The 24,926-nt window shown below is 40.1% G+C and overlaps 1 protein-coding gene across 1 annotated transcript; it reads right to left on the bottom strand.

The window, feature by feature from the left end:
* Window positions 1-567: 567 nt before the first annotated feature.
* On the bottom strand, window positions 568-24,926 carry LOC119729553. The gene is made up of 9 exons (XM_038202161.1): window positions 24,401-24,926; window positions 18,839-18,924; window positions 17,058-17,265; window positions 16,545-16,654; window positions 15,793-16,006; window positions 14,887-15,041; window positions 10,541-10,958; window positions 7,622-7,698; window positions 568-4,358 (listed from the first exon to the last, which is right to left on the bottom strand). The coding sequence occupies exons 1-9, from the start codon at window positions 24,517-24,519 to the stop codon at window positions 2,701-2,703; spliced, it is 3,045 nt and encodes a 1,014-aa protein (XP_038058089.1). The 5' UTR covers window positions 24,520-24,926; the 3' UTR covers window positions 568-2,700.

Here is a 24,926-nt window from a genome sequence, read left to right as displayed (position 1 = left end):
GTTTCGCTACGCGGCAACCTGTGGTCTGATTATTATGTTTTTGGTATCAAAAGATGCGCAAAGCTCGAGGCTAAAAAGTCATAACAGCTTGGGTCACGAAAAAAAATTTTTTAGAGGCTATCGCGGAAAATGTTGAAGGGGGGGGGGGATTCCGCCCCCCCCCCGGCCCCTTTAGGGTTAAAGATTTCTGTGGGAATCCTGCCTATTGTTTGTGCACAGGTCAGTAACCAGAACCATAGGGCTGGGGTCAAACATACATTCAATCATGCAATCGGTCATACCGGGTGTAGTCAGTCACAAAGTCGGGGAGTCAGTCAGTCATATAGTCAGTCAGTCGGGAGTCAGTCAATCAGACGACAATAGGCTAGCACATTGGGTATAGGAAAATGACCATGAAATTGAATGAAAGTAAAGAAATTCAATTGAAATAATCGTAAAGCATGGATTGTCTAAGAAATTAGCTATGCTCTAAAAATGTGAGTTTGCAATCAGAGGTTAGTTTAAAGTTCTTACGAATCACGTCCTGATAATTTACCCCAAGAAATGTACTTCCAAAAAAAAAAAAAAATTTAAAGAAAAAATGTTTGTATTCTTTTCAGATGAATGAAAATTCCACCGGCATATTTAAATTATATTTATATAAACAGCATTAAAGTTGGCTGCAACTATTCTTGTATATTTGTATTCAAAAACTTTTATTTTTTAAATTCCATTTTTTTTTATTACAAGATATATACAAAAAAGCAGCGTGTACGTTATTATTATTATTTACAATCCTAATCTTTTGTAATGCAAAGCGTCTATTTTATATGCGAGTGACTATTATAAATAATATGTATTCAGTGTACAGGCTTTTAGGAAATATTGTGAATTCCTATATTTATGGTATAGTTGTGAGTATAGCTTATTCCTTTTGGAAGAGAAGTATGAAAATATATACTTGAAATAAAGCAGCGGATGCTGTTTAAAAATGCATTGAACATTTCTTGCTATTTTTGTTAGTTTGTCTTTGTCACATATAGAGTAGCTCTAGATAACCAAATATGCAGAAATTCTACAATAATATAAAGGGTTTTCCAACAAGTAAATCTTTACTGAAAATAGGCTTAGGTCTTTTACAATCTTGATAAAGTATCACAAAAAGGCAACAAAATAGTTATTCAGTATTATACAAGATTCAGTGAACTTATTCATCGCCCCTCCCCTTAAAAATGGAGAGATATCTTACGCCTCGACAATTAAATTTCAATCTTTGCAGTCCCGAACCAGAATAGTATTCTTTTAATAAATTATATGTCTCAAATCTATTTCTCGAAATCAACCAACCTCTCCCAAAACAGTATGCACGAGTATTAGAAGGAAACCGTTAGTTCCTTGTGCAGTATGCGCAGGCGGTCCGAGCATGGAGGAGTTTTCATCTTATGAAGAACTCTCATCCAAGATGAAAGGAAACAGTCGTCGAATGCGCTTTCAATGGCCACACCTTCGTCTCAAACGTTATGTACACAATGTTTAGTATCCAAAAATGTCAAAGCAATTTTCTCAACCTGTGCTTCGTCTGCGTTCGGCTTCGGTTCGTCTCCGGTTCTTGAATTATTCAGGAGCATTTATTCCTCGAACCGAATGAACATTATTATGTTTGGCGACAGACTATTAGATTCTATGATCAGTGACAGAAAATAGATCCAATCTTGAACATAAATCTCCAGGTCAAGGGCCAAACATCGTAAAACTGTATTCTCAAGCCGAACCGGAGACAAGGTCTATGTTTTCAAAACCTTCCATGCCTTTTGCAAAAACACGTATACAAGGTCGTTATTAAATATCCATACAGTAAAAGTACATGGTTCTCTTGGATGGTATGCATAAGGCAGACTTCCTCCTTCAGCTTGATGTGGTTTTCCGCTACACCGCCAAATAACGGAAACCTCTCCATCTGCTCCCGATCTAACGGACGTTACCATATTCCGTCCGGTTGCTGACAATTATCTTGTTAACCTTATTTTATCCTAACTCTTACTCCAAACGCTACAAAGAGTTCAAGTTATGATACAGGCATTTTCTAGAAAAGTATAGTTAAACAATGAGATCGGATGGTGTAGAGTCCTCTTTTTCATAAGCCCTGATAGTCCGGTTAAAAAAATTCTTCAAGACATATTGGATTCCCTCAAAAGAGGCTAGTCTTTTTCCAACGCATAGGCACTATACCTTATCTTGAAACCTTTCCCTATACAGGTATATACCTCAAAGTGTTTATCGTATTCGTATAAGTTATTGTATTTTATGTTAAGTTCTTAAAATAATGTCTGGATTATGGGTAGAGTATAATTATTAAAATATCCAAAGTCAAAAGGAAGTTGTTTAAACCACGCCACTCATCTTTCTGTGGGGAAAGTATTCATACGCACGGTTACTTTGAAATTTGATGGAATGCTTAAGTACGAAAATTATCACAAAAGATGGAGCTCCTGACGTTTCAATTTCGCCCGGAATCTGTCTCAGAAAGAGGATTTTTCTTAATATAAAAAATACTTAAAGTATAACTTGTTTAAATTTGGTGTCAGTGTTAAAATGACAAATGGTTTTGAGCTCTTGCCCACCACACCACTTCACTCGCCACCCTCTCGCTTAGCAAAGCTCTACTGAGCAGTGAGAATTTGTTTGCTTCATTAAACCACCGCGCGAGCATTGTTACTGTCCCTACCAATCACCAGGGTAGGGCAGAGTTGCCGTCGATGATGGGCAGTCAAAATCCATCTCCGCTGGCGATTTTTTGCCCAGCTTGCCCTTGATACTCCAGCGAGATTTCTTCCGTGGTTCCGTCACGTTAGGCGGTTTGGTTCTCCGGGGCCCGAGGCGTGGGTGCAGTTCGGCAGGCACCCATTCTCCCGCTTCGCAATCCACGGCCGACGCCGATCCGCTCACGTTTTGATGACTCTTAACCATCGCTGACCTGCTACGCTGGGGAAGCTTCCCGTACGGGCCATCGGTGGTGTTACGGGCGGGAATTTTGGCCGAGTAGCTACGCTGCAGCCTACCGTAGGTACTCATGTCCAGGTCCGCTACTCCACGCGGAGCGGTCGGTAGCTCCATCCGTTGGGATGGGGTCCTGTTCAACCTGGAGTAGATCCCATCGTCCGCCGGTGTGGAGGACGTCTTGGGAGGCCCGCAGGACGCGTACACGTTGCTGGACACAAGTCGCCGCGGCAGATCCGGCCTGATGGGTGTCTCCGGTCTGCGGTCTAACACCGCGAACATCTCGGCATCGCGCGGGCTAGAGCCGAAGGAAGACGCTAAGGTGGGGGAGTTGGCGGAGAGGGAGCCTCGAGACGAAGCATGAGATGACGCCCTGGAGCGCTCGCTGCTTGTACGAGATGATGCAGACCGGCCGTCGAATGGTAACCCTCCTGCTGGAGAGTTGATGGGTGACTGTGGCTCCAGCTCATCGTAATCATCATCAGGACCCTTGGGGCTGTCTGGCTTGGCTCCCTGCTCGAGGGTAAAGTAAAATGGATCGAAGCTTGGGGATCCGGATGCACTCTGTCTCTGAGGAGAGCTGGATGGACTTCCCATGAATCCCTTACGGAGATCTACAGAAGAGTTACTGGGATGGAAGTTCATGTTGGAGTCAGTCTGCTGGAGATGCAAATTGGGTTCACTTTGGTGAACAGTCATGGGGGAGGCAGACCTTTGTTGGACGTTCATGAGAGACGAGCTTCGCTGGGTAGACATCGGGGACTCGCAGCGTTGAACCGTCATCGGGGAATCGGATCGTTGAACCGTCATCGGGGAATCAGATCGTTGTACCGCCATTGGAGAATCGCATCGTTGAACCCCCATGGGAGAGTCACTCCTAGGTACTGTCACAGGAGAACTTCCCCGTGAGAGGTTTGGCGGTGTCCTGCTCCTCGGAACCGGGGATTGGCTCCGTCTTTGGTCTTGTCCTAGAATCATCGGTAAGTAGCCAGCTGGTCGGTTCCCCGTGTTACCGGTCGGTGCGATCGTATCAAAAGGATCTGCGTAATCATCCTCGATCATAATACCACCGTTGTAGATACAGCTCAGCGCTTTGCCACTGCGATTCTGGGTCTTGGGGTCATCTATAAGATTTGATTGCGAGTCCCGCACTCCGTGGGGACGCCACTCGGCCATGAGACTCCGGCGCGATGTACCGCCCGGTACCGGCGGGCCACCACCGTAGTTGCACACCATGGCCGCCACGCTGGCCGGCAGTGGGGCGTCCATGGTCGGCAGTGGTGAATGCACGGATAACGGCCTGTGGTGGTAGCTGTGCACGCTAGATCTCGTGCTGCCTCCTCGTTGAAACATGTCTGGTAGCGGTGGAGGTGTCTTGATAACTTTTGAAACAAACAATAGAAGAAATGGCACTTTTAACTAGTTATTTCTCCAAACTAAGTGCGGAAGTGTTCTGAAACGATTAATGTTGATAATGCATGAACTGCTCATGTAAGGCACAGACTATATACTATCCCGATTCTATTTTTAAAGCATTCAGCAAAACCCCACGAACTGTGCTGACAAATCGAACATCCTGTTGGATTCTACTGAGAATCATCAGCGTTAAAAGTCACGTCAGCGACCAAGCCACAGACTGTTCGCGTGGTTGGCATCTTGCTCTAAAGTCGGTCTTTTCAGGTCGATAGTCCTGCGGTTTGCGCACGAAGGTCTAGTGACACGAACGTTTTGGGCTTACAGGATCATTTGCTTTTCATGCCTGTTCTTCGTTTCCAACAATAACACCACTCAAAATCCAAAAAAGAATGTTCCAAAACTATTCCACTGTTCAAGTTTCAGCTCATGGATATTACATATTTTGAGGAAACCACGCACATGCTTTTGATTTCATTAATTCCTGTGAATGAGTACCCTTAACGAGATATTTTTTCGTCATAATGTTATACCTTATAGGGCGACTGGTAGATTAAGGACACATTTTAATGTCTCCCAATGCCACACTCCTATTTAGAGGCAACATTTTAAATGTCGCAAATAGGCTAGATCGATTGCTGGTGGTCCAAAACACAAATGTACCCAAACTGGTGGGGGTAGGATAAGGTAAAATAGGGGTTATAGGAGTCATGAAAGTTTGAAAACGTTTGTGCACAACGTACCATTCTCGGCAATATAAATATAACTCTTTATTTCCAACGATCGGTCAGCTGACTGATCTTTGGAAATCATGATACATTTCTTGATTTCTTATAAAGGACAGAGAGCTAGATGGAAGAATGTGACGGGGTGTTTATACCAGTGCGATCTTTAATCCAAGTACACTTTTTGATAGTAAATCGTATCGCCAGCTTACTTTTGGGATAAATGCAAATGATATTATATGCCTTTAATTCGAATGTTGCATAATGTACAGTATATCGCCTTTTTGTTCTGATATTACTGCTGACGATGGAAAAAAACACCATTCATCGTTCGAAGAGAAAGTTGATCGGTGTCAATTTCAATGCATAAACATCCATACCGAAATTGATAAATATTTTGTCAAAGTTCTTCCTCTTTTGAAAGGTATTGCTGTGGTAACATGACACATCAGACACAGAAATAAACATTTTTGTGAGTACATTTTTCCTTCTTTGAAAGAGAACTCCGATGGAATATCGGTGTTTTTCTTTTCAGAAATTATCATAACATCCGCCGCCACATTCATCTAAAAATTGCACGGGGGTTTTTTTTGGTGACACTGAACATTGATAAAAGAACATTACTGCAACGTGGCATTCAAGTTACGAACCTTGTGCTCCTAAAAAAAAACGGGAATATTTCCTCCTAACGAATGTTCAATTTTGACTGTTTGTTTAGTTTTTTTAATTCAAATAAAGCTATATTATTTTGATTTTGGGCGTCTGCAACCCTCTGAAAAAGGACTTTCATTTTGCGCAAAAAATGAACCCGCCCTGCTAGAGCCGAATCATTGTCTGGCAGTCAATCATTCGAATCTGTAGGAAGAATTAATTCCATGACTATGAGTCGGTGGAATGTTTCGTTCGATGCCTCATTCAAAAGTGAATAACTTTTAATTTGCTAAGGAAACAACAGTTTGAAAGAAAAAAAATCAACTTTTCGACGTGAAACTCGAAAATAACGCCACGGAGAACCATCTTTGATCTTTAACCACTGTAGTGCAACAAAGCCCACCATTGTGAGTCTCTTCTGTCATTATTGAATCAGTAGAGATGGTTTTCATTGAACCAACTTTTGGCAGTGTTGTAATCACTGTCTTGCAATTGCATTGGTCCCCTTTTTTCGAGCTTGAGGACTTTTTTTATTTTTGCAAACGAAATCTTGCAGACTACAATCTTAAGTCGACTGTGGGTTTTAAAGGCATCTATATAGGATCATTTGCATTTATCACAAATGTAACAGCCTGTCAAAAAAAAAATGGTACAATCAGAAAAAAAAATGGTTAAATATGAAATTTCAAAATAAGTCATTCTTACTTGGCATAATATTAAAGAACAAAGACTGGGCTTTCCAATAGCGTTTGTTTGATCTTATTTGCTTTTGTAAATTCAGAGATATAATCAATTTAGTGCGATACACCAAAATCGATTTTGTGCCACTTTTATGCATGGGCAGAGTTGTTTCGAGTACTGTGCTATGCTGTCTTGAAGCTCACAAAAGATTGCAACTTGGCAAAAGAAACAAACTCGATTTTTGTGTTCCGCAGTAAACTGGAGTTATCTCTGGATTGACAAAAGCAAATGAGATGAAACAAAAAGTATTGGAAAGCCTGGTCTTTTTTCTTTAATGTGATGCTCAAAACGACTTACTTATGTTGAGATTTAATATTGAAAAAAACTCGTTTTCGATTGTACCATTTTTTTTAGACAGGCTGTATACCGAATTATTATCAAATTATTAATGGATTAAAGATCGCACTGGTACTAAACACCCCGTGAAATAATTCCGTCTGGCTTGCTGTCATTTAGGAGAAATCAAGAAATGTAGGTGATTTCCAACGATCAGTCAATAATTGAATGGAACTAAAGAGTGCTATGGACGAAGTTCGTGCTCAAAAGGTTGTGCGTGGTTTTTATCTGGATCTCTCATATCATTTTTGTTTTTCTTTAAATAGATTCTTGTGAATTATGTTCGATGATATGAAAAATAAACCAATGAACCAATAAACTGTTTTCTAGAAAAAGTGTCATATCCACTGAGCTGAAACTTTAACAGGTTAGGTTTTCAACACTCTTCAATGGATTTTGAGTGGCGCAATTAGTGGACACGCAAAATTTATGAAAACAAACGATCCTATCTGCTTTTAAGCGACCACTCAAATTCGCCCGATGAGCCTGCACGTCAGGTCATGAAATCATATACAGCTCAATTTTGAACAGACTGCAAAAGTGGCGTCTGAATGTATACCTACCCATAAAAGACAATGCTTTTGAAATGATATAGGTGAAAGTGATTTAAAACAAAAGCTGTTTAATGCGTACTTTTAAATCCAACAGAACACCCTTCACACAATGGAGTCAGATTTACAGTCATATTTTGCATATTCTCTTCACAATTGAAATTTATTATACCTTGCTATCTTGTTTGTTTTCCCAAATGAAATATGATCCAAAAATGTCCAGCTTACCTTGTTCGATAGCTGCGCCTTTGCCCAGATCCTCCACTGTTTCGTAAACGTTGTCTTGCCGGCAAATCTTCGGTTGCCTATTGAAAAATGAAAGCAAAGCGGTGGCGTTTTTATAAGCAGGACAAGTTGCATTGTTATGTGTGTCAACCAGGAAACCGATTAAGCGATTGATACTGGGTATTCGATACCGGCAATATGGTGAGATGGGGTATCGAGTATTCGGTTATTCGTGCATGTAAGCGTGATACGGTATATATTTTCCTCATGTAAATTAACAGTCTTTCAAATGGACGGTCGATCTTGGAAAAACCTTTTTTTTTGACATGACTTTGAAAGTGTGCGTGTGTGGTGTGCACATGTTTATGGTGTAAATCGAGGACACACAAAAAGTCATGTGAAGCATCATCGAGTAATTGAGGACAGGAACCAAATCGAGGACGACCTCGATTAGAAAACGTGTACAAAACCGATGAGAACTGTTGCAAAAAAAGTATAAACAAAAGACCGATGATGAGGAATAGTAGAAAATCCTCGATTTACACCATAAACAAAATGTGCGTGTTGGTGCGTGTTAGTGGGTTTTTTTGGGGGGGGGGGGTTCTCGATATTCGATACTTCGATTGTCGAATATCCGATTGATGTACGATTGAAACTCGTTATCGCACTGCCCTTATAACCCTCGTACACTGTACTAAAATAACATTTCCTGAACAATTTATTTCCTTGTGTAAGTGTTCGGCTGATTAGTGTCACATTTCACAATCGTTGCCAGAGTTATATAAAACAAAATTCCCCAGGATTTTCCTTCAATGTTTTGGTCAAGGAAATTTGGCCTATTTCTACAAATGTTGTGCGGTTTATCATGTGGCCAAACTGCAAGTCATTGTAAATACCACATTACCTCAAAAAGGGATCTCTGAAGACCCAATTTTGATAATCTATAAAGTCCAATAATTCAATTTCTTAACAATAGGGGGCCTATACTTTTTATCTCAGAACTTCTCCTATCACGTGTCCGAGTGGGAAATCTTCAAAGTTTTGACAATCGAGATGAAGGAAAAAAAATTCACGTAAAAGTCTGCATGTATTGTGTAGAACGTATTCATGTATTTAAAGGATGAAACAAAGGTTCAATAAACAAACACAAATACCGGTAAAATAAATTATCAATTATTATGCAGTTGCGCACGAGTCCAATTAGCACGAGGAACACGGTGGGTCCTCAAATTCGGTCGTAGTTTCAATAAACACAAAACTCATCTACCTCCCCCCCCCCTCCCCAAAATGTAAGCTTTGAAGTATGCCATGATCTATCATGTTTGTCAAATTTTGATGCGAAACGGAAAGTGATGAGATTGTGAAGCAAAAATGAATCATGACCTCGTCAGAAGAATTCAATACATCTGAAAGAAATTATGACCTATAATCAACACGTTCGGGCACTATACAGAATAGAAGAGCGTCGCCCGATAATGAATTAAAGAGTATCATCCTGAAAAACAGATTTCCTTTCTAAATTGCTATTTTTCTAGCAATGCAGAAGTTATTCACTTTGAATGAGACATCGACCCCCCCCCAAAAAAAAAAATTCAGCCAGTGTTTAGTTATTGAATTATTATCAATTTTGTTTTATTGGCTGCCGGACAATAATTCCGTTCTCTGAAGTAGGCTGGTCCCCCTCCCCCACAACAGGTATCGACAATGTATGGACTGGAAGCCAGATCTGTTTTGGTCCCCCCCCCCCCCCCCCCCCCCCCCCCAACTAAGGGGGAAAACAGAGGATTTCTTTTGGCATAAAACATACACAAGTTGAAAAATGTTTCAACAGAAAGGGAAAAAAATCGAATTTGTTGAAGAGCACGGGAAACGCAACTTTAATATTAAAAAAGTACCGAAATTGAAAGTTGGGTGACATCACCTATATATTTCAAATTTGAATGATATAAATGACGTCTGACTTGTACAGAAAAAAAATGAGTTGATTAAATAAACATGCATGAACAGTCTGCCATTTTATATAGACGTGTTGACTTTGTTGCGTTTCCTGTATATGGGATTCAAAACCGATGCTACAGAAGATCATAACACCTGTAATTGTTGATGTGACATGTGTTTCTCGAATCAAGCCATATTGACCGGCGCCACAGTTTGTATTTAACGGGAAGTATTTGTTTAAAAAAATTTATAACAAATAAAACAGGGGTTGTATTGAGGGTAGCATTTGTTTAACTGTCATTGCTTCCTCAACCTTTTTAAAGGCTTTGATGAACAATGAATCAACATGTGCAGAAAAGAAATGCATAGAACAAGATTTCAAATTCAGGTTCAGAATATGTTCTCAATTTGCTACATTATATGAATATGTTGTCTTTATTGAACGATTAAATACCAACATTTTTTAGTGTTCTAAATATTCAGGCAAAAGTATTTGATGACGCACGCTACGAAACTGAATAGAAGTCAAGGATAGCCTTTCACTTTCTGTGCATTGTATGCTTGTTTTAACACTCCATATGCCTAGGCCTATTGACAGAAACAAGATTTTTCTTTGTAACCCAGGGAACAAAGAAACAATGCAAAAATTGTGGCGCGGATCAATTAACACTGTGTATCTGTAATGAACCAATATGGCACAATATGCCGCATTATGTGGTTTGATAAAACAGAAACAGTGAACATCTTCGTATCTGACGTATTCATTTTTCATAACCTTTTCTGTTGACGTACTTTTCGAAACGTCAGTTAACTGGTTCTTCTCAGAACTACACAACTCACAAAGAGATATCATTCACACGGTGTTACCGCAAACCTCCGATTCACTTTTCTAGCATGTTTTTCCCTTATTTCTTTAAACCATTTCCTTTTTCTGTAAACCTTTGTAAACCAGTTATTTAAAAAAAAAAATAATGTGGGACTTACCGTGTCAATGCCAATCGGGACGATGACACTTGTCGCTTTAGTATGAGTAACAGCAATACGACGACGACCAGGAGCAACACCGCGATGGTACCCACCACACCCCAAAACGGCGCCGTCGGATAGAACCCATTTCCCGCTGGCTTGGCTGCGTCATCGTCGCTCCGCTGCGGCGACCCATCCGCTACCGGGCCGGTCTCGCCCGTCGCCGCCGGCCGGTCGTCGCTTTTCCCGGCCGCGTGTCGTGTCGTTGACCCGTCGGTTGATGTGGGGATGACCGTTGTTTTCTGCTTGGTGTGAAGTGAAGACAGGGCGGTGGTTGAAGTGGGTGGGGGAAGCGTACCAGTTGTGGCGTTAGTCTCTAGTGGCGTAGGTTGGGTCGTACGTGGTGTGGTGACAGTAGCTGTGCTTATATCTAGGCCTTTTGGTGACAAAACAATACAAATATATGATTCAGTTTGGTGACTTATATGTACGTCTAGACGCATTTTATAAAGCTATAACGGCATTTTTTAAGAGACTTAAATTCTAAAAATATTCTGGTTAGATTTGACTAAAAGCAGTTAAACTTGCACTCAGCTGACTCGTTTGTGAACATTGTTTTTCTAATCTCACTCGTTTTATACGAGGGCCCAATTAGGGCTCTGGAAACTCATTGCTTTACTGACTTTTCCTGCAGGTTTAATTAAAAAAAATAATTAAAAAAAAGGAAGGAAGACGATGTCAAGAAACAACAAGCAAGCAGAGAAAAGGTGTCTGATTGTCCTGAGTTGTGTTAATTTGGAAGGAAAAGATCATTTATAGTTGGTAATTAAGGTGCAATCATATAACATATTCAGTTTTAGGGACAGTGGAACAATTGAAAGCATTCTTTGTTCAATAAGCTATACTCGCTCTATTATAACACCACCTTTTGATTCGACCAGTCTTGCCAACGACCACAATCACGTGACCCATCCCCAGATCTTTTCTTTACCCCTGTCCCCGGACGTCCCGTACAATTATACACCCCCCCCCCCCCTCCCCACCGTCTGGCTCTACAGCTGTTGAGGTTGTTCTGCCTCATCAGCTTCCCCGGCATGTTTGGGGAAAGCCCTGGCTTTTCAGGATCTGACCTTTACTTAAAAAAAGTAATGAATCATTGAACTGCGCCCCAAGCCATGTAGGCCTACGCTACTTGTGAATATGTGGTGTCATCTTAAAAAGAGGTCCTTATCTTATACAAACAAGTATCAAATGTGATTTGAAGCTTTGCATGGTGGACAGGCACAATAAAGTATATGTATGCGGGTACACCATGAAATACATGTATCTTTCCCTTGAAAAACTTGTAGTTCTGAAGAAAATAAACGGAGGTGTGAATTATTCTCAGAGAACAATTCTGACTTTCACAGACGAGAATGCACGGTGCAACCGCAACCTTATGTCATATACAAACTAAAAGGTTTTTCTTTCTCTCAAATCGATCTTCTGCACTTCAAAAAATATCACCATCACTATATTCTTTTAGGCATCTGATGTATTCATTTATCTGTTCACTCGTACAATAATTATTATTTACATATAGTCTGAGGATCCGATAGTTACGTGTGCAGAGCCACTGTCCAACTCTGATATACCTAACATGGACATTTTATGCGACCCCGAAACTGTGACGTCATTTCGATCAGAAATGTGGACTAAGCTGTTGATTGGTCAGTTTTTCTTTAGGACGCCATGTCAATACAACAACGGGTTACCAAATGCACCCGCTGAATGGTCAGAATCTCCAGGCCAAGACGCAGTCTTGTTTTGCATAATTTACCGCCGAATCTGGTCGCATAAAATTATCACAGACCCAAGGGGATATTCCATAGACTACAATTTGCATGGATCCGTGTACACTTTCTTGGAAAATCAAGTGTTGTTAAATTTCAGTCGATAATTATTAAAACAGATACTTCGAAAGCAAGCATAGAGTTGTACGGTTTTCTATATACTGTAGTTGTTATTAAACGTTCAGCGGACGCCCATGGCTTCCGTATAGGATAAGCGGTCAACCTAGTTCAGGGACGTGCTTAACACACAAGTTCGCTATACACCTTTATACAAAGCAAAACCAGGCAACCAGCGAAAAATCTGTTCTCGAAGCCTTGTTGTCAGTAAATTTCATAGAACATATATAGACTTACTTCAGTTTCATGAAAATTGGCTCGGTTGGGCGAGGACAAAAACTAACAAAGTGGCCAAAAAATGCTGTCCATTTTTTTTTGCGACGATGCTATACCAACTACCGCCTTTCCCCACTATAATCATTCACGAAAAACTTAGCTGATATAAGGTGTTACTTGTAATTAGTTTTCGTTTTGAAAGCAACGGGTCAAATCGATATATAAATGAATATTTATCCAAGACCATTGCAGAATCTCACCATGGAAGACATAAGTTTCCATTTTAGTTGGCACTAAGAAATATTGTAAACATCAGTCATCATGCACAAACAAAAGGTGCTACATGGACATGTTTAGCAAAAAAATACCAATTAATCACATAATAGATATACATTGCTATTCTTAATAGGCCTAGTCCTTAAGCGGAATAGAAACTACAAGTCATGCAAATTATTAGCAGGAGCGATCATTGGATGATGTAGGCCAACTCTTAACCATAATTACTTGCAAATTTTGATTTAATTGGGGCTCTGATATCAAACTTTTTGTTGTAATATGCAGGGTCCGACACAGATACTTTCCGCTTAACATGATTCGTTCTGGCCTCGTTCTCACGATCGATTTCTCACGCACCAAGCCAGCCACTTCCTCTATTCGTTTTTGTTGGACACATTGTTGTTTTGTTTCTAGAGTTCGCACTTTCCGTTTCGTCAACTCACCGAGAGTTTAATGAACCTCTAAAAATGCGTTCACATAAGGGACATCGATCTTTCAAAACTTAGTCAAGGTCTATGGGAGTTTCCAGGCGGTGTGCATTACTTTGTAACATTTTAATGTTTATTATTTTGGCGACGATATATGTTTTAAATTTTTTTGTACCTCCATGGAAATAGTTTTCGATGAAAAAAAGAAGCCATAGGCTAATGGAAGCCAGTGTTTCTGATAATGTAATTCTCTTTGCTTGGTAATAAAATATATGACTTATATTTTATTTTTCACTGGCACCGGACACAAATGAAGGGCCATTCGGAACCGTGGAAAACAGGTACTCAGCAAAAAGTTATGTTTAGCAATTTCCGAACACTTTCTTGCTATCACTTTGTAAATATGTTCAAATACTAAATAGTAACATGTTTTGAGTATTGATGGATTGGATGGTGTTTAGCAATAGACCGAAGACATGATGACGTCACGCTTTGTTCACATGTGCGCTTTCCTATGGGAGCCAGGTGGAGACGATTGGCTCTCCATATGGCTCTCATAGGAAAGCGCACATGTAAACAAAGCGTGACGTCATCATGTCTTCGGTCTATTGAACATTGATCTTTAGGAATTGGACGCGTAATGTTTAGCGTCTACAAAAATGATAGCAAGACTGTGTTTAATTGCTAAACACAATTTTTTGGAGTGTATAATTCACACTTCACCCCACACACCTTCACAGTGCATCAGCAGCAACGGTCACGACTGTTTCATGCACTGATATCTCATGTCAAATACGTGTATAACACATAAGTGAAACATGATTATTGGGGCGCTATATATTCAGCCCAATCAATAGCGCAGGAAATATCCGTCTGTTTGTATCGTTTTCTAATCGGAAGCTTCATTGAACCGCGAGGGGGCGCTATATCCGGGAGTTAAGAGGTTGCTCGTTTTCTCGGAGTTGAGGGACCTTTATAAGGAGATTTTGCAGTTTGAGCTTCTGGAATTTTTCTAGCGATGACCAACGCTGCATGGGAAATCGCCAAACAGTCACGACATTCCCCCTAGGAATTAAACAGAAAGTGATGGATGGAGCAGCCAGCCATGGTAACTTTTTATCGTAAAGTTGCAAACCCCGTTTTCGACAAGAAATGGATTAGGCCTATTTTTCCCCTAACGAAATTTTGAATTTACATGTTTTGTTTTAACGGAAAAACTACTTTATTCCGAATTTGGGCAGTTTTTACAATTGCTGCCTTTTTGTCTTGTAGCCAATAATTCGGGGGGGGGGGGGGGGAGGGGGTTTGAAGAAATAATTCAATAACCAAAATAGCACGGAAAATCCATGCTATAGCATCATTAAACATCTCAGAGATCTGGGTCTATCATTTGATGTTTTCTTTTACTTAATTTCCGTTATTTTGGGTTTGTAGGTCACTTTATCTACCAGTCTGCAACACTATAAGACCTTCAACTATTTATCACCCAGTGTACCTGTTGCTGCTCCAATCAGATTGTTGGTGCAATCGCCTGTCCGACATTCGCAATCTCCCGTCCACTGGTGACACACCAGACCGGCCGGGCATCTGCATTCGTCCCAGCACCGCGGACCGCACAGTCCCTCCGGACACCGGCCCACACACGAGTACCTGGGGAAAATAGTGAAAGTTTAAGAAATTTCACTTCCATCATTTTCATTGGGGTATTTCAGGGACGAAATTCAAAGAGATTTCACTTATGTCAAGTCACGATGATTCAAATTCCTGTGGTAGATAACATCGTTGCAGTATTTCAAAAAGAGTGACAAGTCGTTGGATTGGGTCGGAAACAGTCTCATGAAGAAACCAAACGAACGGCACGCTTCGGGGGATGAACTCTCACTACTATAAATAACTGGAGACTGGAGTTGTCATGATGACTTTCTCTTATTTCGTCGCTTTATGACAATGTTGCCACTTCCAATTGCGGCATAATGGGACAACATGACTGTGGAGTGCCGTGGTCCATTGGTCCTGGTTCAAACCCAGCCTGGTAACGTGATGCTTGTGTTCTTGAGCAAGATATTTTACTACAATTTCCTCTCTCCACCAAGGGGTACATTATAAATGGGTATATGTGAGAGTAGAAACCAGATTGTGCTGATCTCGAGCTGCTGCAGAAAAAAAAAGTGGTTTCGTCGCCTGATGAATAGGGCCAGGGGTAATACTTAAGAGTAAAGCAATATAATAATCGCCATAATATTACTTTTTTTTACTTCCCATATTACTCCACTCCTTAAAATTGTAGGGTCAATAGGCCTACACGTGCGGAGAGTTGCGCCCCTGATTTCCACAGGCTCCACCCCTCCCCTATACTTCAAACAATTCCACTTCATCAGTAATGCCATTGATCTGTTCTTACTTGTTTCCAGTCGTACATTCACACAGCCCGGTCGACCGGCTGCAAGTCGAGTTGTCTCCGCACTCACACTGAATCGAGCAGTCATCTCCGTAGTATCCCGACGGGCAAGGAACGTCGCAAAGACGGCCCGTCCAAGCGGCCGGGCACCGGCACGGCTTACCGTGAGATCGGCAGGTTCCGCCGTTCAAACAGCCGCAGCTCGACGGTGAGCCATCTATTCGCAGTGGACGAAATCGAAGAAAAAAAATTGTGCATTTGATCTTTGTTTTCCAAGAGATGAGAATCCATCTCATTCGGCATTTCTTTTTCCTTTTGCTTTTAAAGAAAATAAAGTCATGTTCTTCACTCTGATTTCCGTCCGATTTTGGACACAACAGCTAAGATATTTGATTGAGGATTTTTCTCTTTATGTCCTTCTTTTTCACAAATTTTTGCACCTTTTGCAGTTGGACTCCATCAGCCGCTTTGTTCCACACCAATGCCGAATTTTTCACTGCACTCACTGACTTTGCAATATTTCATTATTTTTTTACAGATTCTTGTTTGGATTTTCTTCGGAGAAGAATCAGAAATCGGAGAGATTATATTCTTAGGATTGATTAAAATCAATCCTAAGTCAGTAGTAATATCAATGCTGTTGAATGGACACGCTTCTCCCAATCCCTTTTTTTCGAGCATTAAACTCCTACACAGGTATTAACCCATCCACACCCTCCCACCAGGATCCGCCCACAAGTTGGAATCGGACATACCTGTCACGATACATGCCCCGGTCACTTGATCACACTCGCCCGTCTTCTTACATCGGCACTTTTGACGACATGTTGGACCATAACGATTTCTAGAGCAACGCGCTGTACAACTGCCACCGTCAAAAAAATATATATAGCAAAAAGTTATTCCTGTACGAAAACAGAACATCAGCGATTCGTTCAGTTATTTTTGCCTTCCGTGCGTATTGACTATTGATTGATATTGTTTTAAAACAGTTGATATAAATAAAACAGAAGATATCGATAAAGATAGGATAGATGCATGATATAAATAAATGAACCAATACATTACTATTTAAAGAAATAATTAAGAAAATGCGGGGGAAAGGTATCAGAAAACTATCGTAACTGATATTGTAACGAAGAATAAACAAATATTTCAATGACGGGCTGAACAAAACACACTCAGTGACTGAGCACCGCCCTCAAAGATGGCTGCCGTGCATAATGTCTATACTGGACGACAAATCACGTGACCACATTGGAACTCACTTTTCAGGATGGACGCATTCGCAGACGCCGGTTATCGGTTCGCACGTAGCGTCCGGACCACAGCGGCAGCTCCGCTTACAGCCCGGACCGTATGTGTGATTATCACTGTCCCGACATGACCTTTGACACTGGGGGCCGACCCATCCCGGTTTGCAGGCGCAGGTTCGGTTGTTCGGCGAGCATTCGGCCCCGTTTCGGCACGGACAAGCTGACGAAAAACGAGGAGTGAAAAATCACCCAAAAGAATTGGTCATTCAATTTCTGCAAATTTTTACCAGTAATTCGAATTATAACAGTTAGACTGGGGACAAAGTCCTCCTCGAGAATAGAAAAACATTTATTATGTATGCGTAATTTGAAACCACCTAAATTCTACGAAAAGAAAATCAATCAAGCGACCGAAGGACTGAGCAATAGGGTTGAAGAAACACAAATAAGACAGAAGAGAATTTGCCCTCATAAAAAGTTTTCAAAGAATCGGATGTTGTTGCTTCAAAAATGCATATTGTAAACTTTCATGAACATTACAATTTTAGCCAAAATACAAACTGAGGACACAAAGTACCAAGGTTGAGTTAACACGACAACTTCTTTAGATCAGACGCAGCTGTATTTACAACGACGTCACGATGACGCTGGCAATTCAAGTTCCCTATTTCCCCTCAAAAGCATAATGTAACATGTTTATTGCATTAAACCACGGGGTGTGGATTGTAATGCAGTTCGTTGATCGGGAAGTGACGGGTGCTTGCCGTGGCGAATTTCCACCGAGTCTTTTTCATGCTTCCACGAAGTTTTGAATTAAGAAACCTCACTGAAATTGTTTCATCCATACAAAGATCTCACACAATTTAAAATGCATCGGGGATCGGGATGGTGCTGACATCTTTGACTCATTCGGTTGAATCACCCGATTTGGGAATTCCTATTTTTCTATTTTAGCATCCATCATTCAATGCGGATATGCTTGGTTTGACCTCGCAGTAAACCACCCAGAGGACGGAACGGAACTTTATTTCTTGGGTTCAGCTCACTCAACAATGTCTTACTCTACAATCACAAAGGAGACGTGTTCAGCTCAGTTGGTTTAGATGTTTAGCCGGGGCCGGAGAAACTTTAATCGCTAGCTCATTGCACACTGGTCCACCCGCCATTGAATGAAACTACGCCATTTTTGGGTGTATACAAACACTATACAAAAATCCCAATCCTGTTTATTGAAGCAGTTAAGTACTTAATTTAAAATTAAGCCTACGTTTTAACTGTTGCAAAATGTGTTTATTCCTCACTAAATACCTTGGATTCACGTATGTTTATATCCCAAATGGCGTCATTTAAAGCGCCCTCTTACGCTCGACAATCAGGCCTATTTCATTTCACGTCTGTACTCTCTAAACTCCAAAGAGTGAAATTAGGGACTAGACGTTTTAGAGTGAAAATCACTCTCATTTTCGATTTAAATAGCCTGAAAAAGAACCACTTCGGACGAAGCTCGAGTGAAAACTCGATCTTTACGATTGAAGACATTTCACTCTTAAACGTCTAGTCCCTAGTTTTCGATTGTGGGAGTGAATCTTCACTCGACTGGAGTGAATTTTCACTCTTCTGAATTTAGAGAGTAGGACGTTATTATGGATATGCAGCAGAAGAGAACTTTTTTCGCTAGCTATTCACCCAGTACACATGAAAGGGAAATAACGCTTAATTTTAGATCTGGATGCATCATGATAAGGGGAGAACATTATCCATTAGCTCACCAATATGTCCGAATGTTAACTCACCTATGGGACATGTTTGGTTGGGATATAGCGCCTTGCAACAGGAAGTGAATGTGTCCCAGTCTTGCTTTAGATAGACCTCTGCATCACTGAAAAAAAAAACAGAAATAGGAACATTAAAATTTGAGTCTTGTTAATTTTACAGCTTTCTCCATACTCGTGCTGTTACCTGCATCCGTTTTTTTTACCACGATCCAACAATAATGATTGTTTCCGACACAAAATTCACCATTCTCGGCTCATTTAGCACCCAAATCTTATTACATGCTGTACGATTTTCTTTGAACCGATCGTGAAATCCATGGCCGCATAATAGAAAAAACAATTTAATATTCATTTCGCATCAGCATTTGATTATTTAGATGAGCTTATTTTCCCAGATTTGTATTTAATGTTTCTGAACTGGAGATTTTTCAGGTGCAATTCACTCGAGAAAAAAAATCGTCCGAGTCCAGTTTTTAAAACTTTTGATTGGAAGTTTAAGTTGAAACCCTTCCGATTTAGCATCCAGCTATCATTCTTCAAAGAAACTTAACAAAAAAATCCTGAAAAATTATATACAAACAAATCACAATAATCCGGCTTATCAATTATGTGTAGCACCTTTATAAGGGTCTAGGTGCTGCAGCGCATATTGTAACCATTGCCAGAAACACCAGGACAAACCCCTTCTCTTAGCGATCAGTGTTAATGGGTTCTTTAACGTGCATTACATGCACAGCATACGGGACCTACGGCTTGACGTCCCATCTGAAGGACGAAGCAATAATGGTAAAATGCCTTGCTCAAGAGCTCAAGCACCATATTCCCCGTCAGTATTCATTAACCCATGTACTAAGGCACACGAGTGGAACACCGTATTCCAACCATTGACCCACAGCACCCCACCACAGCACCCAACTTACCCCTCCCCCACACATACTCTAACTGACCCACATGCTGTCCCTTCACCTCGATCACGTTGAGTTCGCTTGTGATCCCCTTCCCCCAAAGCGCAGGAGGAAACCACAAAGACCGTCATCTTCCGGCAACCCTACATGTTGGAAGGCAACTTAAAGGTCGCGCGGGGGTTGGTAAAGTTCAACATGTTTAGGGTGAAGTTTAAACTCAAGTTTCGTTTTTAGACGTAAAAGGTTTATCCTTGGATGCAATTTGGCCATCTATCCACAAAAAGAAAAGGCAAAACCATTTGCCACACCATTTCAGTTGAATGCGGTTTTTTTTGGCAAACATATTTCATGTTGAGACGGGGTATTTGTTAATACATGTACAATTTTAAGATTACACCTAAAACCTTACACCAAAAACCTAGGAGAGTATGAAGCCCAACAGTTTGTTATGTAAAAATTGATTCTTGGTAATGACCAACGCAAGTCAGGCCCTACGTTCCTAATAAGCAGGTCTAGGCAGCCACATTTTGGACAGCAATTCATTTAAGTAGTAAAAACTTAAAGATTGTTCTGTTCTGCTGAGCAAAAACAAATATAATTTATGTCATGTCGTCATTGAAGGTGGCATTCTCTCTCAAGAAATGAGCCCTTCCCCCTCTTCCTGCAAATCATGAGACCCCAGTTACGCCAATTGAAATAAATATTCAACATATTGAACATGTCAACCAATACCGGTATCAATTGCCCCGCTTAGTTGATTTATTCCGAACCAAAACAATATTGAAGTTAACTTCAATAATTGGGTTTTGCTCTTTTTAAATAGATTTTAGTTTAGGTTTAAAAATACCATCATTATACAGCCATATGCTATTAAGACCACGTGAGGATCATTCAGCTCTGCGAACAAAGCGCCCATCCCACATAAAAAAAATATTATTGGTTATGAAAGCCATCATGAAACAGTCGTCTACTACACCAAGACCACGTGATGTACATTACACTCTTCGAACAAAGCGTCCCTCACACTATCTAATTGTCTACAGCGGATGCAGGTTGTTTAGCAACGTTCTCATTTACTAAACGAGGATTTCCCTTTCAGGTACATTTCGGTTTACCATTTCAACTTGTGAATGACAGATAAATAAACACAATATTCTGTAGGCCCCATGTCTTTGTTTTGACAAAATAACAGACTGTAAATGTGCGTCTCTTCCGTGAGTCTGGCTGTGTTTTCAATAAAAGCAATTAAGTGACTCCCTTTGTTTTGATAGATGGGAACATTATTTTTCTTTTTTCTTCGCGAAGTATTTTTCCCTATGCAGGCCTGACTGTTTCGGTGGCTACTGTTATTAGAATGTGTGTAAACATTGTGATCATGCAGAATGCATCAAGAAAGTGTGAATTTGGATGATTTTTAGACGCGCAACCCAGTGTTACACAATTTTACATGTCATGCCCGATTTTCACAGAAAATAGCAAAATTCATAAATCAGTAACTTTTTTCCTTATCATTGGATTGCTTGAAGTCTGGATATCATGTCTATTCGTTGTTACCGATAGACAGCTTTATCTCTCGCCCCCTTCACAATTTAAAAGCTATTAATTTGTTTTCCCTTGCGAATGACCAGATTTATGATTCAGACGATGTCATTTTGCTGATAAGGCGTTCGTTCTTACCCGTTACTATAGGGGATTTGGCTAAATATAAACCATCCCAACTCCCAATCCCCACCCTCTCTTGAGACCTGACAGATGTACTATATCTGCTATTTAACTCTCTTTTTTTTAACCGAACACATTTTTAATTTTATACTTTATTTTTTATTTTACGAAAAATGCTTTTTTTTTTACTTCTTTGGGTGTCAACCGTCTCAAAAAGCTTTTAAGTGGGGTTGCTTTTGCGACTCTTATGGTATACACAAAAGATACAACTGAATTAATTCGTTTGCAAATAATTTTAAATTTGTAAAAGTAAAATTATTTGCAAATTGTTCGATGTCTCTTATAAAGGTGAATAGGCCTAACTTTTGTATTGCTAGAAAAATACACAGCAACATGAACCAAATCTGGTCGGCCTATTACCGTTAATAATGGAACGTTATTCTCTACGCATTTTTGTATTTGAGATAATAATACACGACGTCTTTCTCGGGTGATCCTGTACGTTATTTCAAATGGAGTTGTCGAAAAACACATCCGTCGAGAAAATAATAGGGCGGATTCTCACGATCAATCTTAATTATTTAATAGAAAACGGAAATATTTTGAAACTTATCTTAAATTTTGTTATCTGAAGTGGGAAGTACCATGACCGACTTATCAAGACAAAACTCTTTCTCATATTGTTCTCCGATGAAAGCAACGACTTCAGAAGTTATCTCGTAATTGTTATCTTAATTGAAAAGAAGGAAATCCATCGCGATATCTGGATTTGGAATGAAATATTACGATGGCACTGCCAAAAACACTGGAATAGTGTACAGTGCCTTTACATGATTACCCCTGACCATTGGGCTAATTTCTTCATGGTGTGACCAGTGTGATGTGTCATTGGACTTATATGAAATGCACACTCGTTGATTATTGTGTTTGAATAGCAAAAGTCAGGCCCTTCCCTGCCTGACGAGCAGTTCTCGGCGCAGGCGCGAATCAAGGGGGGGGGGGGGGGGGGTGTTTGGGGGTCAACCCCCCCCCCCCCCCAGCTCTGTCAAAAAAAATCTTAGACATTCATTTAAAAAAAATAATGTGTCACGTGAGTGGGTTTGAGTCCATATAAGGTAAAAGAGACCAGATTTTATGGGAGTTCAAGTTTCATTATGACACCGCTTCGATGTGGACTTCCTGGGAAGCCTATATACATCAAAACAGGCTAAATGACAAACAAATTTTGCTAACTCACGAACAGAAGACAAGGAAGGAAATATCATTGCCTTCTAAGCCTTGAGAGGAAAACCCGGAGTTTCACCCGCTGGGTTGGAAAACAAAGTGATCAAATGACTGACAGACCAATCTTCTTTTGTTTCATGCAGTTCGATTATCATTCCGTGACAATTTGGAAAACTGAGTGATGTGGGCGTTACCATCTGAACCGATATCATCGTCTAGCTAGCGAGTGTTTAGCCATCTCATTGCCTATCAGTAACCCCCCCCCCACACGCCCCCCCCCCCCTCCCCGTCTGGGGACTAAGGAAATGAGAGGTTCTGGATGGAGCGCTGCCTCCTGACTGATAGTGTAAGTACAACGGGCAGAAGAGCGAATAGGTCGCATAATTAAGACAGAACCTTTGTTTTCATACAGTGGATCCTATAGGGGGCAATGTAAACAATTCTGTATTGTTTTCATTCATTTTCCCGTATTTTTTTTACTTTTTAAGGTATACAAAATGCTGTATTTTGACTCATTGTTAACACGCAGAGTGTAATTTTTTTCACAGTGTCGCGCATGTTTTCCAATGTATTTTATATTTCTTTGCCGATTCGGCTTTTCTTTCTTTTTTTAAAGTGAATTAAACAAATAATTTCATGAAAAATCTTATCATGGCCTGCAACATGTCGATTTTATTGCAGATTTTAATTTACATTTTCCTATTTTATTAACTAATCATGAATCATATCGGTTTCTGTACCAAAATATGGTAATGTGTTCCTACATCGCCTATATATTTGTATTGGTTTTTACGTTATTGTTACACATAAGAAAATTAAACAAAGTCTTCTGAGACAATTATTTTATGTATAAGAACATGCTTCTCATCGTCACAGTAAATATTTTTGTAAGAGGAATGGAAACGATTTTATCCAATTTTAAAGTTACATTTTGAATTCGGGGTTCAAGGCAAATGATGTTTTCGTCTCGAAGTCCTCGCCTGAATGTCATCAACCGGCAACATAAATCAGCGGATGTTCACCTCGAGTTGACTGATAAACATGATTGTTGGAAGTTGGCAATCTCAAAATATCCGGCATAGACGTCAACGTCATGGTGTTTGCTACACAAAACATGACATTACCTTAACGATGTTTCTAATAAATATATTGCGCTTGCAGACACTGTTATGGAGTTTCTATAACAATTACGTTTCCTCTTGTTTTGATTTGTTTAGACGGATCCAATAAAATTCTATTTATAGCTGTTTATGTGTGTAGAATCGTTTGTTTGTTGTTTTGTTTTTAGAATTTTCATTTTGTTTATTTTCATTTCATTTCTTATTTATTTAGGATATCTCTACTTCTATTCTATTTTATTTTATTTATATATTTCCTTAAGGACTAGACAAATATTTCAAAGTTTTAAATTCAATACATTTTTTTATTTCTTGCGCATGATACCAATCAACCTAAGTCAATGCCATTAGTGGGTTTGGGGCTTTTTTGGGCTAAAAACGTATACAAGTGTCAAATAATACACATTTGTATTTAATTTATAATTCCTGTCAACAGATGATATTGATATTGTACCCAAACTGACGATCAAATCAAAGTTGTTAATTACGATATAAAATCGAAATGGGTTGATCTTTTTTTTTGAAAACTAAAGATTTCTTTTCCTTCCAGCAGTTCCGAAACGAAATACTCACTTTAACGATCGTTACCAAGCAGTTTCTGGGTTTAATTGGTGTTATTAGGAACTTCCAACCGGGGAAGAAAATGTTACGTCAGTGGAGAACATTCCTACCTGCAACCAACGGCTGTACTCTGAGACGAAGTAGGACTACTTGGTTCCAGCGATCCCCGCACGCAACACGTCCAAGTAGACGACACGAACAGTAAAAGTATCCAATTGAATCCCGCCATTTCTTGTGACAATCCACCAATCTTCTCAACTTAGCACATTTTCCCATCAATTGCAAAGCGCAAGAGAATCCCAGTCGCTGTCTATATCGGTATTCGTTGACAGTGAGCAAACTTCCTTAGAACTCAAAATTCTGTCGAAGCGTCCGTCTTCATAACTTGAACTGACCGCCAGTGTTGCGAGTGTGTTGAAAAATATTTGAAGTACGTCATGTTCTGGTTCACGTCAGAACCCACAACCACCTTCCGCGATCCGCTGCGGTCACTTCCTCGTACTAAACTGGTACCAACTCAAGGATGTTTGATAAAAGAAAACAACATGAATTGGTTTTAAATGATGGATCACGTCGTGGTTAAATTCCGTGTAAATTCTGAAGTTGTCCACCGCGCGTGCCGGCGAAACAATATCG

The sequence above is a fragment of the Patiria miniata genome, unplaced genomic scaffold, assembly GCF_015706575.1.
Source record: "Patiria miniata isolate m_02_andy unplaced genomic scaffold, ASM1570657v1 HiC_scaffold_21, whole genome shotgun sequence".
NCBI classification, from domain to species: Eukaryota; Metazoa; Echinodermata; class Asteroidea; order Valvatida; family Asterinidae; genus Patiria; species Patiria miniata.
The sequence above is the reverse complement of the archived record's forward strand: the minus strand, read 5'-3'. Positions and strand labels throughout refer to the sequence as shown.

Excerpts from the sequence above, each read along its gene's own strand:
- LOC119729553 (XM_038202161.1), bottom strand. The coding sequence starts at position 24,519 with ATGGCGGGATTCAATTGGATACTTTTACTGTTCGTGTCGTCTACTTGG. Across the intron at positions 18,925-24,400 it reads AGTACAGCCGTTGGTTGCAG|TGATGCAGAGGTCTATCTAA; the intron begins GTAGGAATGTTC and ends TTTTTTTTTCAG. Across the intron at positions 7,699-10,540 it reads TCCCGATTGGCATTGACACG|GCAACCGAAGATTTGCCGGC; the intron begins GTAAGTCCCACA and ends ATTTTTCAATAG.